We start from the raw sequence: 23,305 nt of genomic DNA, 5'->3' as shown, positions 1-23,305 counted from the left end.
AACCACAGGCATCGTAGTCAGGTGAGCCTGATGTCTGCACAATGGCCCTCACTTTGGCCTTTTCTCCCACGGAGGTGTTACCCAAAGTGAAGACATCTTAATGGGGGACATTGAAGGGAGTGACCAGCTAGAATTAATTCTATCCAAGGACTTCTAGGGACAATTCAGATTTCATGCCCGTGGCCTGGTAGATGTCTTAATAGGACTGTGTAGGGGTCTCATACCTATGGGGACATTTTTTCCTCATCCTTTTCTTGTTAATCTGAAAGCCTGTAATGCCCTTGGCTAAAACAAGTGTTCAGTATCTGAGCATTCTAATTTAAATTAATCTTTTTTATGGGGGAGGGTGGGAATGGAAATGACTGGAAAGGCCTTTTTCATTAAAGAAGAAAATGTAGTTTTTTGATGACCAGTACTACATCTATGGGAAATTAGTCATCTCCTTAAATAAGTAATTAGAATTCCATTTATCTACTAATGGCAATTTCCTATATCTTTTAAACTGTAACTTTTGGAAAAAAGCATTATACTATGTCCAGGATCATCATAACTGTGACACTATAGAGAGAAGCTATATATACTTTACCTTAGATTCTATTCCCCTAGTAGATCGAACCATTGTACAGAATATGCTGTGATGTTTACCAGAATATAGTCAGTGATTTCTTTAAACTAAATTTAGACCAAATTTATGCCAATTAGACCAATTTATGCCAAACAGCAGAGCATAAAATCCCCAAATCCTGTTTAACAAATTGATTGCTACTCATATAGAACAGCCAGGGACAAAAATTACCCCCTCTGGGCATATATACCAATTGCTAATTCAGCAAACTATTATAATAAAAGTCTAAAATTCAAAGAGATTGGTTGTGTATGGGAAAATAGAGTGAACTGGAAGCATATAATAAAGAAAAGATTTCATTGTTAATATCAAGGCAGTTTTTCTTGGCAGTTAAAATTTGTATTAAAACAATATAATTCCTCTTTTCTTAGTAAAATTTTAAAATTAATTCAGCATCTAAATATTGAATTCTAAATAAATTCAATATCTAGAAAGATAAAGCTTGCTAAAAAGAAGAAATTGGGAAGAAACTCACATCTTATTTTAACTAAAAATTAGAGAAACTGAATTAGCATCTTTAAGGTGTCATTACAATAGTTGCTGGTGAGTTTTTATTGAAAAAAATTTTTTTGAAGGACTCTCAAGTATGTTCCATTTATACAAAATAAAGCCCCAAATTTCACTCTTCCTATTTGTCTTAGATCTTTAAAATATGCTAGATGCTCTTTTCCCGTTTTTTCTTATATCTCTAAAATATAATTCAGAGGGTAAAGAGAAAATGGTTCAAATACACATCGGTTTTCTTCAATCTAACTTCAAGAAGTATCACATGAAGGGCAACATTATTCTGAGTGTTCTTTCCATCATTTCTGTACTTTAGACATAAATATGCCAGAGTTCTAAGATGATCTAGAAGTTAGTGTTTAAGCGTCTTTCTCTTTCTGATATCTCTTAGAGAGAAAATAGTCACTTTTATTGAAGACAATGAAAGCCTGTGTTTCAGGATCATAGATTTTTTTATGTCTTACATCTCTAAGGAATTGAGGTTTTAAAAAGTTGATTTTTAATTTGTTTTGTGCATTTGTAGTGCTCAAAGTACTGCAATCTATACAGCCTGTTCTTAAAAAACTCTTTGCTTTGATCCAGAACTATTCATCACTTTACTTATTTTCCATTGCTGCTTAGTCTTCTTTATCAATAGCAAATACTTTATTAAGGAAATGAAATGGGTAGCTACCAGCACAACTAAATTATCTAGTGACTGTGAATTACTTCTTTAATCCTAAAGTCTTTTGTTACCTGTCTGCAGATAACTCAGTATTGTCATAGTCTCATGATGGAAGTCTGAGCCATTACAGTGAGAAAGCTTGAGGAATGTTGGGAAAGAGGAGTAAATGACTTGTCTTGAATCTATAATATCTTGTCAAAAATCTCATTTTAACTCAAGCCTGATTTTGACTCATCTAATCTGTTCCTCCTGGTATCTTTCGTAAATTACAAATGAAATTATAGATCTTTGCTTCACTGCTTTGCGATACATGGTAAATGTGTTGTTGTTTTTTTCCCTGTAGTTTTCTATAGTTAATCTTCAGGCTTTTCAGTTGACTAGCTCCATTATACTGCTAGACTTATCTGGGGCTTAATTTTGGGATTATTAGCTTTATTTTATTTTTCTTTGTTTTTAACTTGCCTAGTTTTTCTTAGTGTCATAAAATTTGAGAGTAAAAATCCTCCCAGATTATTGAGTTTGTCTTTATTTCTTTGTGGCATCTCTGTACTCTTTTTCCCCCAACAAAAAAGCAGAAATAACAAAATGGTATAAATTGCTTAAACCATCTGTATACTTTGTCTTGTTCAAAGTAATTTTAATTCTAAATTGGCTACTGTGTCAATCCTAAATTGTTTAACCACGTAACTAATGGAAGACAGGTGGAGAGAGGCAGCCTGTGGGCTATTACTGATAAGGTGATGGTATAGAAATTTCTAGATGTCAATGGTTCCCTCCTATTTTAGAGACATGACTTAAAATCCATTTGCTAGAATATAACTCAACTTGTTAGAAGTTTGTGTTGCTTTTTAAAATTTAAATTAATGCCTGTGCACTTTAAAAATGAAAAAGAAAAAACCCATTAATTTCTTAATGGTCTTCATAGTTATTCTTTCGCTTTTCACTTTCTCAACAATGTTATTGAACTTTAAATTATTCTGAGGTATGCTAGATATGTTGGTTCATATTAAGGAAAACTACCTCTTCACTGCAAAATGCACATCTTTTCACCTTTGTCAAAAAAAAAAAAAGAAGTCAATTATATATCGTTTCCATATGTAAACTGACTAGCTCATTGATGGGGAGTTCACATGTATGTTTGTTCATATGCTTACTACATGATTTCTGAAAGATTTGTAAATTAATATGGTTATTAACTTTATCCTTTATATACTTTATTTTCTTGTGTTGTACATATGTAGTCCTCAACTTTGAATTCCTTTATTAGAACAAAACTTGAAAGTGAATAGAACTTAATGGACTTGGCACTGGCTTTGGGTGTCCAGAGACCTTGGGTTCACATCATCTTTGATATTTAATACTTATGTGACCTTGGGCAAATCACTTAACCCACCTGAGCCATTTTTAAAATGAGGGTGTTGAATCATATGACCTCCAAGGCTCCTTCCAACGCCATTGTCAGGCTTATATTTAGTTGAATATGTCCCCATCTTTTCCAACTGACTAAAACCATCGAAAGATTATAGAGCTGGTATCTTCTATAATTTCCTTGATGCCTTCAGTTTTTTCCATTTATTTGACTCCAACAAAATGGTATAAAAGTTAGGGCAACTATTTAGTAAGGAAAGTTAAGGTATAGAGATTCTAGAGAAGCATTCTATCTCCATTGATTCATTTATGGGAAAGATTGATGAGGGCTCTTGATATATGAAAAAAAATTTTAATGAAGAAAAATATAAACAAAATCTCAAACAATAGCAAATTCTTTACATTAGCCCACAGGTATGTAACTTGATAATTGCCTTAAAATGTATCGAATATTATGAAGAGAATGCTGTCCTCTCTATCCAAAGAAGATAGAGCTAGAGGAAATAGGCCTAGATTTCAACAAGAGAAATAGAAGTTAAACACAAAGGAAGACTTATCATGTAAGAGTGATTGAGTACTGGAATGGGCTGCCAGGAAAAGTTGTGAATGTTTTAAATTCTGTTTTCAAATCCCAGGTATTTTTCTATATAGAAGTAAAAATAATTTTCCTGGTTTTAGTAATCAAATTATAAAACCTCAAAACTGGTAAGGACCTCAGAGGTTCACTTAGTGCAATTTATGTCAGAGTGGGAGTCATGACCATGTGTAATAAATTTTTTTGTGTTTTTTTTTAAAGCATTTTTTTGAGATAACAGACGATCAGTTTGACTTCCATACATACTGCATGAGAAAGATGACTCTTCGTGCCTATGTTGACCTATTGCGATTAGAAGATGTACTCAGAAAACACACCTTCTATTTCAAGGCTGCCCGATCTGCAGTCGAAATATACTTGAAATTGCATGATAATCCATTAACCAATGAAAGCAAAGAACAAGAAGTGAATTCAGGTAACTAATAAGAACTACATAAGACAAGGGCCTAGAAACTTAAGGTTGTGTTATGAAGCTCGTGGATTTTCTGTCCTTTGCAGCAATGGTGAGACTGTCTAGAGAATAATTTAACAGATATTTAGGTCATTATTTCACTTCACTTTGGAGAAGGATAACATGATTTAGAAAATTTAAGGAACTGAGTAGTATAAAAAGATTTATCGAATTAAAGTGTCATTGTAAAATAGGACAAAGAAAAGGAAAACCATTGTTTTGGTTATTTATAAGGTTTTATTGCAGTATGACCTAGCATTAACTTCTTGACATCTGAGGAATATTAAATGTGATATAGTCTTATTCCTGTTGGATTCATGCATATATACCATGTAATTCCTCAACATCAAAGACATAAAGTCTTTTGTATATTGCATATCTGAAGAATCAGCATCTATAGTTTACAAAAATTGTATAAAAAATTAAGCTTATGGGCTTGCATAAACTCAATTAATAATACTTTTTCACTGTATGAAACTTTGATTAAGGATTTTTGGCTTATTTTTGTATTTGTAGAAAACCTTTCAGCCAAAGAATTAAAGAAATTGCTCAGCAAGCAGAGAAGAGCCCAGAAAAAAGCTAAATTGGAAGAAGAGAGGAAGCATGCCGGAAGAGAACGGCAACAGAAAAATCAGAAGAAAAAGCGAGATGAGGAAGAAGAAGAAGCCAGTGGCCTCAAGGAAGAATTAGTGCCAGAAAAACTTGAAAGGGTAAAACAGACATGTTGAAACGATAATGTCTCTGCATTATGATACTGCCAGACAATAGACTTTTCTGACATTGACACAATTTAGTCTTTGATTTAGAAGTCATTTCATGGTCCTCACATCAGTAACAACATTGGTAAAAATGAGTGTCAGTTGATAACAAAAATTAATTGCATGAACAAGTATTTTGTCAGCTTCAGGGTATATTCTAGTCTTTTTCTTTATGCTTTTCCACTTTAGAGATCATTTTATTTTCACAGTTGCACAAAGTTTTAGTTATTTTAAGGCTGTAAATATGAAACTAGAAACCAAAGGAAATTATAGCTAAATGGAAGATAGCATACAAATTTTCCCTAAACAAGCATATTAAGGAGTTGGCTTTATCATATATCCAAAGGCAATAAGTAACATTTCATGGGAAACATTTGATTATCTCTTATTTCAGTACTCATGATGAGCATTTGCAAAAAGACCTTCATGAAGATATTTGTAGGTTATTGTGAGATTTAAAATTGGATATTAGATCATAAATCTCCCCTACTTAACCTTTCCCTTAATTTATCTCCCAAACTAGTAAATGGAAGAAGCTTTTGGTTTTCTAGATAGACTCCGAAAAGGCCTGCTTGGCGGGACTCCTGACGGCGCGGTACAGACGGGCTCTCGCTCCAAAGGTGGCCTTTTCGGTTTGGTGAGTTTTTATAAGGAATATAGACTAAGCTTAGACTTAAGACGATTTGTATTGTGTTTCTACTTTCCTATCCTTCTAATCAACATCACATTGTGACTACCATAACAATAAATAAAAAGGTCTATCTAGAAAACCAAAAGCTTCTTCCATTTACTAGTTTGGGAGATAAATTAAGGGAAAGGTTAAGTAGGGGAGATTTATGATCTAATATCCAATTTTAAATCTCACATTATGCTCTAATATCTCTTGTAGTTGGTAGATGGTGGTAGAGAAATTTATAGAATGGTATTGCAATAAGAACTTAGTAAGACCCTCCAAAAGAAATTGTCATGTAGTTTAATCTTTGGTCATTTCAATGCAAAGGTAGACACAGGGGAAGAGATGGTAGAAAATATGGTTCTGGAAGTAAGAAATCAGGGAGACCAAAAGCTTCTGAACTATATAAAAGCTTCTTAGCTCTGACTACTTTCTTCAAGAAGATAATTGAAAAGTTCTTGCCATTGTGAATTTCCAATAATATCACAAAAAATGCAACTGATTCTATTCTCAGCAGTCTCTTTGTTGTTCCTCACACACAACCCTCTATCTTATGACTTACTTTATTTTCACATGCCTGGATTTCCCCTATTTTTTGGCTTCTATGACTTCCCTAAGGTTCTGGCTAAAATTCTACTTTCTTGCAGAAAACCTTTCTTGATCCACCTTAATGCTAATGCCTTCCATCTATGATTTTATCCAGTTGACCCTGTCTCTGTCTTGTTTGTACATAGTAATTTTTTGAATGTTGTCTTTCTCATTAATGAGACTGGGAGCTTCTTGAGAGGAGGGACTAGTTTTTATATTTCCCCAGTTCTTAGCACATTATCTGGCACAGAGGAGGTGCTTAAATAAAGTTTGTTTTCTTGATTTGTTGACTTCTAAGAAATAAATAATCATTTTTCCTATGTTGGAATAATTTCCAAGTTAGCTGCCTATCTTGACAGATCACTGGTTTTTTAGAGCAAAGACAAAAATCAATACTAAATTGGGAGCAGAAATTAAAAGGAGCAGATACGGTTGCAATTTAGATAATTTCAAATTGTTTCATATATAAAATCATACAAGATGCCATGAAATTTGTTAAGAGTAGAAATGACTATTCATTCCCCTAATTATTAATATCATAGGAGACATACTGGCATAATCTCAATAAAGGTATTTGCCACCATTGTGAATGAAGCATGTCTGGTGCAGAATCCAAATGAAAGAGGGACCTCATTTTTGTAGAGACAGCTAGATGGCTCCATGCCTGGAATATTGGACCTGAAATCAGGAAGACCTGAGTTTAAATCCAACCTCAGACACACTCATTAGCTATGTTACCCCTAGTCAGGTTATTTAATGTCTTTTGCCTCAGTCTCCTCATCTGTTAAATGAAGTAATAACCCTAGCGGCTGCCTCTAGGCTTGTTGTAAGGATCACGTGAGATAATATTTATAAAGCATTTTGCAAACCCTAAAGTACTGGAAGTGTTGTTATTGTTGTTGTTAATGATCTGCTTATAGAATTAAGCTCTGGAACAGCACACAGCCTCCTGAGTGAGAACCATTTAATTATCCACATAGGTAAAACTTTCCAGACCAATAATACAGTTGGATAGATGTCTCATATAGCTATTTCATCAGTACTTATATTTTAAATAAACACTGCAGATCATTCAATCAACAAGCATTAAAAAAAACCCCTATCTTTCACTCTCTCTGTATATATGTTTATGTAAGTATACATGCATACATACATATATGTGTGTATACACACATATATAATATATACACATGTCTTTTTTTTAACATTACCAGGATTTCCTTCCCTCTCCCAGAGAGCCATCCCACATAACTGGTACTAAATTTTTAAAGAAGGGGAAAAAACCAACAAAACTAATCATATAATATGCAATGTTCCATAGCTGTGGACTTACAGAGGAGTGGATTTGGGGGTGTCTTTTCATATTTTTTGGGAGGGCCCTTCTCAAGCATTTGTTAAATATGAGCTATGTACCAGGTATTATGTTGAGGAAACAGAAGACAAAGATGATGGTCCTAGCTGCCAAGGAAGACAACACGTATACATATAAGTAAATAAAAAAATAAATAGAAAGCAAGTTAGGAAGGGAAGGCACTAGCGGTTTAGGAGTGAAGATCAAGAAAGATTTCATGAATTAGAAGGCAGTGCTTGAACTCAGTCTTGAAGGAAGTAAAGACTTCTATGGGGCTATGGCTGAGGTGTTGGGGGTATTCTCAGGTATGGGGGCGGTGGCCAGGGTAAAATCACAGAGAAAGAAGGTAAAGTGTCACATGTGAGAATAATACAAAAGCCATTTTGCACCATAGAATATGCTTAAAGGAGGGTAATATATAATGAGGCCAGAAAGATAGATTGAGACCATTTTTAAAGGACTTTAAAAGCTAAGCAGAGGGGGCAGCTAGGTGGCGCAGTGGATAAAGCACGGGCCCTGGATTCAGGAGGACCTGAGTTCAAATCTGACCTCAGACACTTGATACTTACTAGCTGTGTGACCCTGGGCAAGTCACTTAACCCCAACTGCTTCACTTAAAAAAAAAAAGCTAAGCAGAGAAATAATAATAATAATAAGGGGCCATTGGAGTTTATTGGGGGTGGGGGGAAACTTATATTTAAGGAAAATCAATTTGGCAGCTGCATGGAGGAGATTAGAGAGAGGGGAGACTTGAAACAGGGAGACCAATTATGAAGCTATTTCAAATGAGAAGTGGTAAGGTCCTAAATTAAAGAGAAGGCTCTGTGAATAGAGAAAAGTGGTCAAATACCAGAGGTTTGTCAGCTGATTGATAGATGGGATGAGAGTAGAGTTGAAACAATGCTAAGGTTATAAACCTTTGTGGTGCCTTTGATAGAAATAGGGAAGTTTGACAAAGGGGAAGTTTGGAGGGAATCACAATGAGTTTTGGTTTGAACATGTTGAGTTTGAAGTGTTGTTGGGATATGCAGTAGGAATGTGCAATAAGGGTAAAAGGACCCACATGTACAAAAATATTCATAGCTGCTCTTTTTGTGGTGGCAAAGAATTAGAAATTGAGGGGATGCCCATCAATTGGGGAATGGCTGAACAAGCTGTGATATATGAATGTCATAGAATACTATTGTGCTGTAAGAAACAATGAGCAGGGGGCAGCTAGATGGCGCAGTGGATAGAGCACTGGCCCTGGAGTCAGGAGTACCTGAGTTCAAATCCAGCCTCAGACACTTAACACTTACTGGCTGTGTGACCCTGGGCAAGTCACTTAACCCCAATTGCCTCACCAAAAAAAAAAAAGAAAGAAACAATGAGCAGGCAGATTTCAGAAAAACGTGGAAAGACTTACATGAATTTGTGCTGAGTGAAATGAACAGAACCAAGAGAACACTGTACACAGTATCAGCAACATTTTGTGATGATCAGCTGTGATATACTTAACTCTTCTCAGCAATACAGTGATCCAAGACAATGCCAAAAGACTTATGGTGGAAAATGCTCTTCACATTCAGAAAAAAAACTATGGAGTCTGAATGCAGATTTAAGCATAAGGTTTTGCTTTTGTTGTTACTTTTTTGTTACTGTTTTTGTTTATTCTTCCTTGCATTGTTTTCCCTTTTCTTCTGATTCTTCTCTCACAACATAACTAATGTAGAAATATGTTTAGCATGATTGTAATGTTTAACCTATATCAGATTGCTTGCTGGCCTTGGGAGGGGAGAGGGAAGGGAGTGTGGGAGAAAAAATTGGAGCTCAAAAAAAATATCTTTAGATGTAATTGGAAAAAAAAAAGAACTGTCCAATAGACAAGTGGTCATGTGTTTCTGGATCTCAGGAGAGACGTTCAGACTGGAAATAAGTACTCATCTATATAGAGATGACAATTAAATCCATGGGAATTGATGAAGTCATCAAATGAGAGTGTAGGAAAGAGAAGAGGGCCTAGGACAGGGCCTTGTGGTATACACATCGTTACACTTAACGCTTACTAGCTGTGTGACCCTGGGCAAGTCACTTAACCCCAGTTGCCTCACTTAAAAAAAAAAAAGAATAAAAAAGGACATAAAATCAGTTCTTGGTGCTATGTTTTAAATGATTTTTACTTTCCTTTTAAAACAGGTAGAAAATCCATTAGAGGAAGCTATCAAGTTCCTTATGCCACTTAAGACTCTTGTTGCTGATAACATAGACACTCATCTTTTAGCGTTTGAAATATACTTTAGAAAAGGTAAGGTGACTTAAAGCTTTTTTTCTTTTAGTTTGAATCATTGATTGTTTTAGGAACTAAACAAATTTACCATTTTCACAGTGTATAGTTTAATGGATTGCCATGGCAAAAGAACTAATTACCAAGTGTCCAGCCTGGTGATGAGGATTTTTGTACTTATAGTTAATTTATCCCTCAAAAACAAGACTTAATATGTCAGAGCCATACTCAGTGGTGTATAGCCTGCTGGAGCCTTCCAGAGCTTAAATTTCACTGTTGTAATCTTTGAGAATTTAGAGTCATCTTCACATTACCATGAGGCACTGAAATAAGACTGAAAAATCTAAAATGAATAGCACGCAGACAGCTACAGAGAAGTTCATGGTAGATGTGAACAGGCTGCAACATATAACCAATGAGTAAAAAATGCCATCAGGGAAACGTATGATAGGAAGAGATGATGGTATGAACAGCCACAGTGTTCCACTGGTATTCTAGAAATGTCAAAAAGAACCAAGGGAGACTTCCAGCACATTGGATAGACATCTTGTGCTAAACTCCTGGGAAGATATGGAGAAGAGTCCCATAGGATGGGCATGTATGGTTGGCTTGCTTGCTGTCTGTGCTGTTGGAGAAAGCATCCAGATTGATGAAGTCCCAGATGCAATTGTATTTTTCCCATTCATATAGAAACCTCAGCTAGTGGCAATCACTTTATCCAACTCATTGCCTTTCATAAGATTCCTTTTAACACCAGTACCCCAAAATGGTTATCCAGCCTGTACTTGAACACCTTCAGTGGAGCACTCGTTTTGTGAGATAGCACATTCTCCTTTTGGACATTTCTAATTTATATTGAGCAGAAATCTGCTTTCCCATGATTGGCCCTAATTCCACTCCTAGTGCCCTAGAGTATACGTTTCTTTTACTCGCCGGTCTTAAATATATTTGATGACAGATGTTGTCATCCCAAATCTTCTTTCCTTAAGTCTAAACATCACTAAATTCTCTAACCATTCTCCTTCATAGCTACTGATCAGGGTACTTAGTAGCTACCCTCCTCTGGATGAGTTCTTATAGCTCCCCTAAACTGAAGAACCCAGAAGTACTATGTCAGTTGTCTTCAGTTCTCTTTAATACATTGCTTGGGAATTTAGTTTTCTTTTTTTGGCAAAAATTATTTTAAGTGGAAAGAAGTGAGGGACAATGAAAGCCACCTAAAAATGCTATGAAAAAATAAGGAAAAGTGTTCATAGTTTAGCTTTTGAAATGAATTAGCAAATGAGAATTATCTACAAACTTTATGTAATCAGATGCTTCATCATAGACAACTGGCTGTTACATGGACCTTGAAGTTGGCATAAGGATATTTGCTTTGGATTATTTGTTGTATCCAAATCAGCATAGTCTGATTAGTATGTCCTATCTATTGGAATGTTGACATAGCATGCTTATTCAGAAATTTTGGTTAAAACAGTCGTCATAGTAATAGAAATAATCATTATTGAATTCAGAACTGAGACTTCAGCCCTGTTTTCCATTGTCATCTTTGTGGTTCTACAAATCTGGTTCTTGGCTATTTTAGCCATTATTCAGGCCAACATCTGTGTTCTCTACTGTTTTTGTAACTTCCCTCATCCTAAATTGTTAAGGCCTAGGAAAGAAATTATTCTCAGGGGTTTTTTCCCCTCCATTAACTTAGAGGATATTGCTCTATTCTCTAACCTGAATTCCTCTGCATATTGTTATTGCATATTGACTCTCAGGAATATTATTTTATCACCCAATTCAAAAGATGAAATCACTTCACTCTCATGTACCCTTAAGGTTAAGACATTTTGCTCACTATATGGCAGACATTCCAGACAACCATTCGAATTCATTTGATGTCAGTCATCCAGAAAAAGGGGCTTTGGCCCTCTCTGGACTACTACTTCCAAATTCTGCTTTGCAACAGAAATGCTTCCTGTTGTGATTAAAAGCATTTTAAGACGTGTATATATGTTCGATTCTGTTATTGTCCATAGGAAATTATTGATATATGGAATTCAGATATCAGGGAACATGGGGCACAGAAATCCACTGAGCCACTTTGGGGTTTGTGTCCCAAATGTGAGCGAACTTATCTAGATTTGGCAGGCTTGGAATTTGAAGAGTCATGTGAATTAACACTGGATCACCTACCTGGGTATCAGATTATCACAGTTCCTCACTGCTAATCTTTGGGGCAATTGGATGAACAATTTACAAATCATATTTTTACAGTTGTCATTTGTTGAAAGATTTAGACTGTATGTATGCTACCATTAGGTCTCATAGTCCTGTGTTCAAAGACATGTATTTGATTAACAAGGTCAAGATATTAAGACTATCCTTTGTGTTGTAGCCTTGATTCTTCAAACTTCCCAGCACATTTTGTTTAAGGAAAAAAAAGGCTGTCTTGATAGTTTTACTTTAGGCTAGTTTATCTGCCAGTGTGGTTTCATAGGAAACCATGTCTGTGCTGCATTATTTTAAACTATGGTTTAGCGTTGTCACCATGTCAGTTGATTAGGCAGTTTACCACAAAGCAACTGCTTAATTAAAATATTATAGTAATTTAGATGAGGACCAGTAATAGGACACATATCAGAATTAGTGGTAATTGCTTTCTAGGGGGTGTTTGCCACTGTGATGGAGGATTTTCAGTGTGAAGCCCTTGTTGAGGGATTTCCTACGTCCAATAGTGTCCTCTAGAAGTGCCATTTTGTGGATGACACTGCTAATCTCATCAGGCCTTGGAGTGGTACAGGAGGATCTGCCTAATTGAGACTCATAATTCTCAAATAAGTTGTTCCTAATTACACAGGATAATCCAAGGGGGTGAAGAATATGTTTCCATATTGATATATAATTGGATGGACAGCCTCATGCATCTTAGGCAGAAATTCTGTATGGATGATGAGATGGAGCCAATATTGAGTTAGAGGAGAGCAGGCTGAATTGCCCTTAGAAAATTGTACAGATTTAAAAAATTGAATGCAAGCCTTATTCTGAAACAAAGCCTTGGCTTTTTAACTCCAGTATTCTTCCAGGGATTATGTATGATTCTGAGTGATGGATTACTTCATTCTCTGAAGAACTGAAGTTATGAATTACATAGTAGCTTTAGCATTATATTTTAAAACATGTAACATGTATATTACATATTTTAATGTTATCAACATTATATTATCATAGGGGAAGTGGCAGAGGATGTCATCAGAAAAAACATGATTGGAAAAAGGACTGATCATGTAGTTAGAGTTGAGAAATATCCAATGGATAACCCAAGTGCTCTATTGATATCCACTTAGTGTTAAGAAACTTAGGGGAGTTCACCCCAGATTTGAGATATGTATGAGTTGCATAGGATGGGAAGACATGGATATATTGTGTTCTGCATTATTGAAAGCAGTGCCGCCATTGATGATGTCATAGTTTCATTGAAAGATATGAAAGTATGAATTTCAGTGAGTGAGACTTTTAAGCATTTCAGGGCTGGGCTTGATGTGGTCAAAAGGGTGTTACCTGTGAGTAGGAACATCTGGAGGACTTCATAATTTGTGTGAAGTCCCTTCTCCATTTAGATTTAGCTGGACATCCTCCAAAACAGTGGTGCAACCTTTGGTGAACATATATGTTGCCTTTCTGCCTTACTTGATATTTATATTTCAGGAGTCACTGAGCATGGTTGTCTCCCTTGTATCTTTCAAGGACTCTTTTATGATTTTAACATAATCATGGGAGATACCATGTTGGAGCAAAGCCTTTAAGGAAGCATTTTGGTCTCTATCAAATACTTTCTATAGTCCAACAGGTTTTTTAAAAATATCAATGCCAATTACTTGAATAATCATCTCATATTCAAGACTAGTGAAGGTTATTTGACAAAAAATATTTTAGTTTAATTTAGGGAGTATTAAACATGCAACAAATGTAGTATCTGGGAATAGCTGAAGAGGGAAGTTGGTTATTAAATTATTAAAGGAAGTTGATTATTTTGATATCATACTTGGATTGTAAAATATAAATGATTGTTTAGTCCCCATATTAGTTACTAATGTAATTCAGGAAAATATATTCATGGATTTGCTTTTTTGGATCAAGAAGTTAAAAATACTGAAATTATTATTTTTAGTTTTTCTAACACTTGCTCAGCATTGTTTTATACCATTTAAAAATACTGCTTAGGGGCAGCTAGGTGGCACAGTGGATAAAGCACCGGCCCTGGATTCAGGAGTACCTGAGTTCAAATCAGCCTCAGCTACTTGACACTTACTAGCTGTGTGGCCCTGGGCAAGTCACTTAACCCTCATTGCCCCGCCCCCCACCCCCAAAATACTGCTTAGAGTAAAGGATCAGGAAAACCTTTTGTGATTTATAATTGTCTGTCCTCTATAGCTAGTTTTGTTTTTGTTTTTGTTTTTTGTTTGTTTGTTTTTTTGGTTTTTTGCAGGGCAATGGGGGTTAAGTGACTTGCCCAGGGTCACACAACTAGTAAGTGTCAAGTGTCTGAGGTCAGATTTGAACTCAGATACTCCTGAATCCAGAGCCGGTGCTTTATCCAGTGCGCCACCTAGCTGCCCCTATAGCTAGTTTTGTTATATGCTTGAGAAAATAATAAACTTAGTACTCTGGGAGGTGGGGAGGAAAAATTACTTAATTACAGTGTGACAAAAATAAAATAATCTGAATGACTTTCTTTAATTTTCCAATACAGGAAAATTTTTGTTAATGTTGCAGTCGGTCAAAAGAGCTTTTGCTATTAACTGTAATAACCCTTGGCTACATGAGTGTTTAATTAAATTCTCTAGATCTGGTAAGTATAATGAATCCTTTCTATACCTCTCTTACTCTCAGATTTTTTTCTTTGAGTGAAATAGTTGTGGCTAAATAAAAATATATCCACAAGATTAATACAGAAAATAATAGTAGAGGCAGGTAGGGAGCCCATGATTTCATTGGTATGGGTACCTCCTGGTAACAAAGCTCCCTCTCCTAGTGCAGTTCAGCACCATCTCTGCAACTTAAGGTCTTAGAAAGCTGCAAGGACTCCAGGAGGTTAAGTAGTATGTAGGGTCATACAGCCTACAATATCTTTCAGACATCTTCCTGATGTAATGATTGGAATGATGCCACCTACTGGAGACTTGCTGTGGGTAAGCGCCGCCTTGAGGAAAATGCCTCAGAGGGCAAGGCCATGTGGCTTTTCCTTGGCATCAGGAAATGTCGTTTGCTCATGGGTGCTGTCTATCAAGGCTACCAGCCAATCAACTTGAGGAGCTTCCTATTTTCTGGGAGGAGACAGGAAGGAGGAAAGGGAGCCTGCGCGGAGAGCTCTCGCTCTTTTGGGTTCCTGACTTGATGGTGGTGGTGGCGGCAGAGGACTTCATCGGAAATTTGAGGAAAGATAGGAATGCCAGGCTGTTGGAATTCTGTTCTCAATCTTTTTCTTTCTATTTTTCAATAAACCCTTAAAAACCTAAACTCGTTTTATCAGTGATTTTAGTCAGTTTCCCCCAAAACTGGGGGAACAGATTAGAATCCACATTTAGAATCTTAAATTACACACTGACTCAGAGGGGCTGGTTCTCTATCCATTAGGACACACACCACGTAGACTGCTTATTAGCTCAAAATTAAGTGTTTTTAATTCAAGTTTATAAAGTGAGAAATAGTCATATTGCTTATGTTCGTTCTCCTTTGTATTTCTTTAAAAATAGCAATAAATTCATAATAACACGTGTTTACTTATATCCACATACATATGTATATGTGGATATGTATATATCAATATATTTAGAAGTTAGGATGATTCTAAGTCCAGCACTACTTTTGTCATCTTAATACTGTACAGGAGGGAGGGGGAGAGAGAGAGAGAATTTGTAGTTTGAGATAAACCTAATATTTTAGTTGATGATAAACTTTTTAAAACTTTTTTTTTCAGTATCTAATCATAGTAATCTCCCAGAAATAGTGAATAAAGTCCTAACCCAAGAAATGCAGAAAATCTTTGTTAACAAGGATTTGGAAAGTTTTAATGAAGAATTTCTCAAACATAATGCTACCTCTATTCAGCATCTACTTTCAGGTAGGCTTGCTATAATGTTTTTAGTTTTAGAATCTAGTGAGCTAAATATCTCTTATAGATAGAGTAACTATTATTATTTTTTGTTTTTGGGGGTTTTTTTGCACCACCTAGCTGCCCCCGATGTAGTAACTTTAAAGTCACTGGTATAATATTTTAGCAAATTACTGTTTTAATCTATTAAATTGGTAGCCTAGTTGTCACAGAATCTCTGAATTTTAGACTTGGAAGGGACCTCAATGGCCATTTAGTCTGACCCATACCTGAGGAAAAAAACAGCTCTACAGCACACCTGACATGATCTATATGTGTCCAAGTAGTGTATATTGGGATTTAAAAATTATTTCAGAGTTCTTTATGAATATTTCCACTTGCCAATACTAAAATAATTATTTAGAGACTGTGGGAGAGGGGAAGTTTAGGGTAGAACCTGTGTTTAATTAGATTAGTAAAAATCTTTGTACTTGCCCACTTAATGGAAATAACTTTGTCACTTGAACACCAAGATTGCTGTTATTGCTTGGCTACTGGTGATTTGGATAACATATTTATAAAAGAAATCAGAAAGACCATGTGTCTTGTACTTCTCTTTAAATGTGTTTACATTTTGTGATTTTAGGTGCTAAAATGATGTATTTCCTAGATGAATCAAGACAAGAGAAAGCAATTGCTATTGCCACTAGATTGGATGAAAGTGTAAAAGATAAAAATGTGAAGGTAAACTGTCATGTTTGTAGCTGATGCAACTAAATGTATTTCTTTCCATATATATCTTGACTTCTTCCTCTTTTACTCTTTCAATTTCTGACACTCACTGAGACCTGCCTCCCCTTGGGTGACCCCGCATCACTTGTCATCTTTCTGGTCCTGGCTATACTCTGTTTTATATATATATATATATATATATAACTTACATGCTCCCCATTACCATTTTCAGATTTTCCTTCTATTGCCATCATTCAGCAGTCTTTCTTCCATTGCTATTCACATTATTCAAATTTATCATACATTCCAGATCCTGGTGGAGATTGGCCCTCCTTTCTCTCTTCCTTTAAAAATAATTTTTATTCTGAATTCAAAGACTGCTTCACACTATCCCTCAAAAGAGAACTTTCCATATATATGGCAGAACACTAAAAGAGGATTAAATATTTGAAACAACTCGATTTCATAGTGCTTGCTTTTTAAAAAATATATATATATGTGCATGTATAATAAGTTCCACATTACTTTCAAAATTATCCTACCTTTCTTTGTTTCCTTCTGAACTTCCTTTTGTTCTCTTCAGTGCATTAAAACATTTTTCCAATAGTCCCCTCTCCCCTTTTTTTTGGTATTGCTATTACTAACTTCCTTTTTTCTGCCCCAGCCTTCCCCTTTCAATTAAAAAAAAATAAAGCCTGAATAACTAATAAACGTAGTCAAGCAAAACAAATCCACACAGTGGTCATATCCAAAAATGTTTGTCTCTTTATGCACCATGAATCTCTCATGACTGTAACAAGGTCAGTAAAACATGCTTTATCTTAAGTTCTCTGTAGATATGGTTGGTCATTGCATTAAGTCTTTCAGAGTTTTTTCTTTGCAGTATTTCTGTCCTTGTATAAAATTGTTCTGTTTCTGCTTACTTCCCTGTAAGTCAATTCATACTTTCCAGAATTCTCTGCACTCTTCTTTTGTGTCGTTTTTTACAGCTCGATAATATTCCATTGCATTTAGAACTACAAATTATTTAGCCATTTCTCAATTTTTAAAGAAGCAATCCAAGACATTCCATTAGACACTAGTTCTCTGCCTTTTTTTTTTTTTTTAAGTTCTCTGTCTTTTAAAAAAAATTCTTCCTTCAGGATCAGGAAATTGATTTGCTGGGGACTGTTCCCTCCTTGGTATTAACCTCTCCCTCTTAACCCTGCCTCCCCTATCTTTGAATGTTTCCCTTTTGAGTTTAATGTATTTCTATACTAATTGTGTGTGCGTGTGTTTTCTCAATTTTGTACCTGTAAAATAAGAATGAGTTTCATATGATGCCTTCCTGCTTTTTATGAGAAATAAAAAGTTCTTCCAACATTATTCTTTAGCTTTTTCCCCTCTCCTCCTCTCTCTAACCCTTGGAACAAAACTAGTTCACCTCTAGCTCTGTTTTTATTTTTTTATTCCCTCAGTACTTTTTGAAGATGTTAAGGTTCTGAAGGGACAATTGTTTCTTCTTCCCCAATAGAATGCTAGTAATGCATCATCCTATAGCTCCAACCAGTTGCTCCAATATATTCACCTTTCTAGTATTTTCTGAACTCTTGTCTTTTTATTTCAAAGTTCCTACTCAGCTCAAGTCTTTAATTAGAAATACTTACAAATCCTCTGTTTCTGTTTTTTCTCTCAAAAGAATTATACTCAGTTTTGCAGGGCAAGTTATTTTTGGTTGTAAGCCTATCTCTTTTTCCTGTGAAATATTGCATACGGTGATATATGATTTATACAGAATAAATTGGAAGTAGTTCTGGAGGGAAAGCCCTAAGATTAATGGACTGGTTAAGGTACAAACTCATTTTCAAAACAGTATGGGAAATACAGAAAGTTCTAAATAGTGAGTGTCACTCAACAAAGGAGCAAAATGCAGCAGAGAGTGAAAAAAACAACTCAGTAAACCAAAAACCAACCAAACAAACAAAACCCCTTTGCATAGTCAAGCAAAATAAATTCTATCATTAGCCATGTCCAGAAACATCATTCTGCAACCCAAGAATGTCACCTTTCTGTCAGGATTTGCTTAGATTGCTTCATTATCGGTTCACTGGAATTATGGTAGGTCACTGAATTTATCAGATTTCTTTCAAAGTTGTTTGTCTTTACATTGTTAATGTATAAATTGTTTTCCTGCTTACTTCACTCTTTATCACTTCATACATGTTTTCCTAGATTCCTCTGAAATCACCTTTTTAATCATATCTTAGAAGCACAATATGTTCTATTGCATTCATATATCATAATATCTTCAGCAATTCCCGAGCTGATGAGTGAGCTTTTGTAATATTTTTGGACACACGAGTCTTTTTTCCTCTTTCTTTGGTTTCCTTAGGGTATACTTTTTTGGGGGAGGGAGACAGGGCAATGAGGGTTAAGTGACTTGTCCAGGGTCACACAGCTAGTAAGTGTCAAGTGTCTGAGGCTGGATTTAAACTCAGGTCCTCCTGAACCCAGGGCCGGTGCTCTATCCACTGCACCATCTAGCTGCTCTAAGGGTATGTACTCTTAGTAGTGGTATTTCTGGTGCAAGGTAACATTTAGAGATTTTTGTGTGTGAATAGTTTCAAATTGCTTTCCAGAATAGCTGGACCAATTTACAGCATCACTGACAATGCATTAATTAATGTGCTTGTTTCTCACAGCTCCTTCAACATTTGTTATTTTCTTCTTTTATCATCTTTGCCAGTTTGGTAGGTGTGAGGTGGCTTTATTTTACATTTCCCTAATTAGTCATTTGAAACATTTTTTCATTTGGCTATTGATAGGCTGGATTTCTTCCTGTAACCCTTTTCCTTCCCTCCTCCCATCTCCCAGAGAGCTGTCTTTTACATAGCTGGAATTTCATTGTCTTCTGGTTTCATTTGTGAGAATGACAGTATTGCTGTGTTTCAGTTTTACTGTGCCTTCTCATTAGATAAAGTTCTCACTTATCCCTTCACACCAGTCTAACTAGGGAAGGGTTCATTACATAGTGCTGTTACTGAACCCTTCCCTAGTTAAATTGGTCCTTAGGCAGCAATTAGTCAATACTTGAAGCCTTCGTCATGTAGGAAAACAGTGGAATCCAGGGGATAACAGAATATCACTTTTTTGGGGTGGGGAGCCTGTACTTAATAGGTGCAGGATTAATGTTTGTTTAGATGAACTTTCAAACTTGTATTCATATTTATAGATAAAAAATAATCTTCTAAGAGAACTGTTTTAAGTATGCATTAAAAAAAGGCTTTTTTTAAGCACTTACATTTTTAGATATTTGTATTTTATTTTTGCATTGTTTTAAGAATACTTTTGGAATTGTATTGCTTTTCTCTTGTCTTACAGTTTGACTCCTAACGGTCTTTCTTCAGGATAATTTTTCCTAACTATAGGGGCATAGCGCTTGATTGTATACTCAGTGGAACTCATCTAGGCTTTCTCAGTGTACATAGTATAGGTTTGATTAAATAGCTTATTGGCAGAGGGTGTTTAATTAATTTATATTTTTAATCTGTGGTTTGTTTTTTTTAGACTTTAACAAAAGTCTTTGAGGCGTTGGTTGATGGCAGCTTTGGGATCTGTAATACCCAGTATGAAGAATACCGGATGGCATGCCATAAACTGTTTCCCTTTTCACCTGCCTTTCTGCCTCCTACAAATGAGGATGATGTTAGTACTGCATCAGTAAACCATACAACTATTAACCATGATGTGATGGCGAATGAAATTTGACTTATAGTCTCATGGCTGGATTCAGATCAGGGTTACTTTTCCAGGGTGCATTTTTTTTGGGGGGGGGTGAGGCAGTTGGGGTTAAGTGACTTGCCTAGAGTCACACAGCTAGTAAGCGTTAAGTGTCTGAGGCCGGATTTGAACTCAGGTCCTCCTGAATCCAGGGCCGGTACTCTATCCACTGTGCCACCTAGCTGCCCCAGCCAGGGTGCATTTTAATATCTCATAGGCATAAAGTGAAATATTTGGGTAGTATAATTTAAAAATGGCTTTTGTTCTTGTTGTTCTCTTGACCCCCAAATGCCAGTGTTTATGTAAACCTTATCTGTAATCACCATTTGACATGTTTATACTTGTATAGTTTGTCCTATCAACTGAACTCCCAAATTATGAACATTACAGGAACATAGAGGGACTCTGCTTTCACCTGTGTGTTACAAAAATATAATAATTTCTTACTGATTAAACTTAGACACTGGACAATTTTAGCTAATTACATTGGATATAATACCAGTGTTCCCACTACATTTTATTTCAGGTCTTTAATTTGAATCCTCCTTGGTGGGGTTTTAAAGCTTTTCATTATGAATGTTCTTAGGCTGTTTTAAAGATTTTTTTTAAAAATATGGGCCCTAATGTGGGAGGTATAGAGGTGTTTTTTAAGAATTGTAAGTTGGGATTGTTTATGTTTTTCATGATTTAAACCAACATTATCAGTGAGATGTATTGCTCAAATACCAATGCCCTTCTTTTATTTTCAGAAATGCTAATCTAACAGTTTAAGCAAGATACTCCAATTTTGTGATTTAGTGATTAAGCATGTGGAGATTAGTTCCTCTCCAAATCATAGAAATTCACTGGGCAGTTTACATATTTCCAGAAAAGTCATGGCCAAGAAATATAATGCTTTCTTCACTAAATTGCTTTCAGTAACTATTAAAACAATTTATTTTAAAAGAGTGTTTTTTTGTATTTGTTCTTCAAGGGAGGGCAATAGGCTGACTTTAAAATTATAATGAAAAACTTTCTTACTCTTCATGTGTGGTGCATTAACTGGTAAATGCATTCAAACATACCGCATAGCAAAACGAATGTTTAAACTTTGATTAGATTAGCCAGTAAAAATATGATCCTGCTCAACAATATGGCTTTTTTGGGGAAAGGCAATAGCTTTTTATTCTATGAGAAAGGCTCTCAACCTTAAAGAAGGATACTGGGGCTTGTACAGAAAAATTGAAATCATTCAGTGTTTTTGTTTTTATTTTACTGCTATGTAAATATTTCAGTAATATTAACTAGACCCTTTAAGGCAAAAACAAGGGGAGATTTTATTAAGATAAGTAAACTGTTCTAATTGAAATGGTTTATTTTCTGCCTCATGTATTTAGGTTCCAAATTTTTGGCTAAAAAATTCGCTGTAAAATAATGCCAACCAATGTAATGCTGCAATAAATTATTTTGTATACAGTTTTCCTTTGGGGTTTGACTTCTTTATGTCAGTTTCATAATCAAAGAGCATTATTCGTTTTGTACAATGTTCATCTTATGCAGAGGTGGTAAAAACTTAGTTTTAAATCTTTTTAAGTGGTGGAGAGTCATTCTCACCTAGGCATCAAATATACTTAAGTTTCCAGACTTCAAACAGTATGCTCTGTGTTTTGCAAATTGTGTAGCTGTTGAATCATTTTTATTAATGTTCACCATTAGTTTCTTTCTAACCTTTAAAAACATTTCTAATTTATGGTGAAGGGCCATTTGTGAAAAGGTATCGACTGATTGATTACCCAATCTTTCCCCTCATATATCTTACCATGATGTGGTTGATTGATATCAGCCTTTTGAAAGGTGAACTTCTATGGAGTAATATTTAATTGAATTTTGAATTTGATAATAAGTTCTTCACAAAACATGGTGCAGTATTTGGTTGGTTTGTATTTGAGAGGTTAGTTAGAACAGGAGGTGACTTTAGAGATCGAGTCCAGTCTTATCATTATATCTATCTCTTTATGAATGAAATACATGAAACATTTTATTGGGAAAAATTAAGTACATTTAAAAAATATGGGATGGAAAAGGCTTATATAGAAATTAGTATTATGTTACCCACGAATGGACAGCTAGGTGGCTCAGTGGATAGAGCACCAGGCCTTGAGTCAAGAAGACCTGAGTTCAAATCCTGCCTCAGATATTAGCTGTTTGCCTCAATTTCTTTATCTGTAAATTGAGCTGGAAAAGGAAATGGCAAAGCTGTTCCAATATCTTTGCCAAGAAAATCCAAAATGGGGTCATGAAGAGTCTGAAATGACTGAACAACAACAAACTACATATTTAACTGAATATGTGTTTGGTCCACAAGTAAAACAATTTCATAATACGTACATGATATTAATTTACATTTATTGTAACTGCAGCTTAAATCTGTATTGATTAATAAAAAAGATAGGCACTTCGTATTTGTTTCCCTTAAAGATACAGAAGATCAATGCCTAATACTACACAGATGATATTGAGAGAAATACACATATCAGTAATGGCTTCAGATATAAAATTAGACCAAGTAAATTGGAGGCTTTTGTTTTACTACTGAGGCTGGAGAGCATAGATTTATTGTATCTAAAATTCTAATGAAAACATAATATAATCTGTTCAGACTTCTAGAAAAGTTAAGGGACTAAGGTTTATCGGCTCTATTTAGTAGAATAGGTACTGGTTCTAGAAGTAGGGGGAAGTAGTAATACATAGGCTAATTATAAAGTGTTGCTTTTTATGTTTTAAGATGTAGCGTCTTCCAATCATTTCCATTTTTATCGTCTTCCTCTCATGAGTCTGCTGGTTAAAATCTTTGGTAATACATCTGCACGAAATTGAAAGATCTCTGATTCTTTGGCAGTATTTGATAAATAT

At 35.2% G+C, this 23,305-nt stretch overlaps 1 protein-coding gene across 1 annotated transcript in view; it reads left to right on the top strand.

Annotated features, from left to right (window-relative positions):
- NAA16 (N-alpha-acetyltransferase 16, NatA auxiliary subunit) overlaps window positions 1–22,071 on the top strand; it is a 104,030-nt gene extending 81,959 nt beyond the window's left edge. The window contains exons 14-20 of the mRNA XM_043998383.1: window positions 3,958–4,171; window positions 4,724–4,917; window positions 9,753–9,861; window positions 14,582–14,680; window positions 15,809–15,952; window positions 16,569–16,666; window positions 20,201–22,071. Of these exons, the coding sequence (XP_043854318.1) occupies window positions 3,958–4,171; window positions 4,724–4,917; window positions 9,753–9,861; window positions 14,582–14,680; window positions 15,809–15,952; window positions 16,569–16,666; window positions 20,201–20,401 (1,059 nt within the window). The 3' untranslated portion in view covers window positions 20,402–22,071. The remainder of the gene's footprint in view (window positions 1–3,957; window positions 4,172–4,723; window positions 4,918–9,752; window positions 9,862–14,581; window positions 14,681–15,808; window positions 15,953–16,568; window positions 16,667–20,200) is intronic.
- Window positions 22,072–23,305: the final 1,234 nt, after the last annotated feature.

The sequence above is a fragment of the Dromiciops gliroides genome, chromosome 3 (genome assembly GCF_019393635.1).
Source record: "Dromiciops gliroides isolate mDroGli1 chromosome 3, mDroGli1.pri, whole genome shotgun sequence".
Taxonomy (NCBI): domain Eukaryota; kingdom Metazoa; phylum Chordata; class Mammalia; order Microbiotheria; family Microbiotheriidae; genus Dromiciops; species Dromiciops gliroides.
This window is presented reverse-complemented; position numbering and strand designations above follow the sequence as displayed.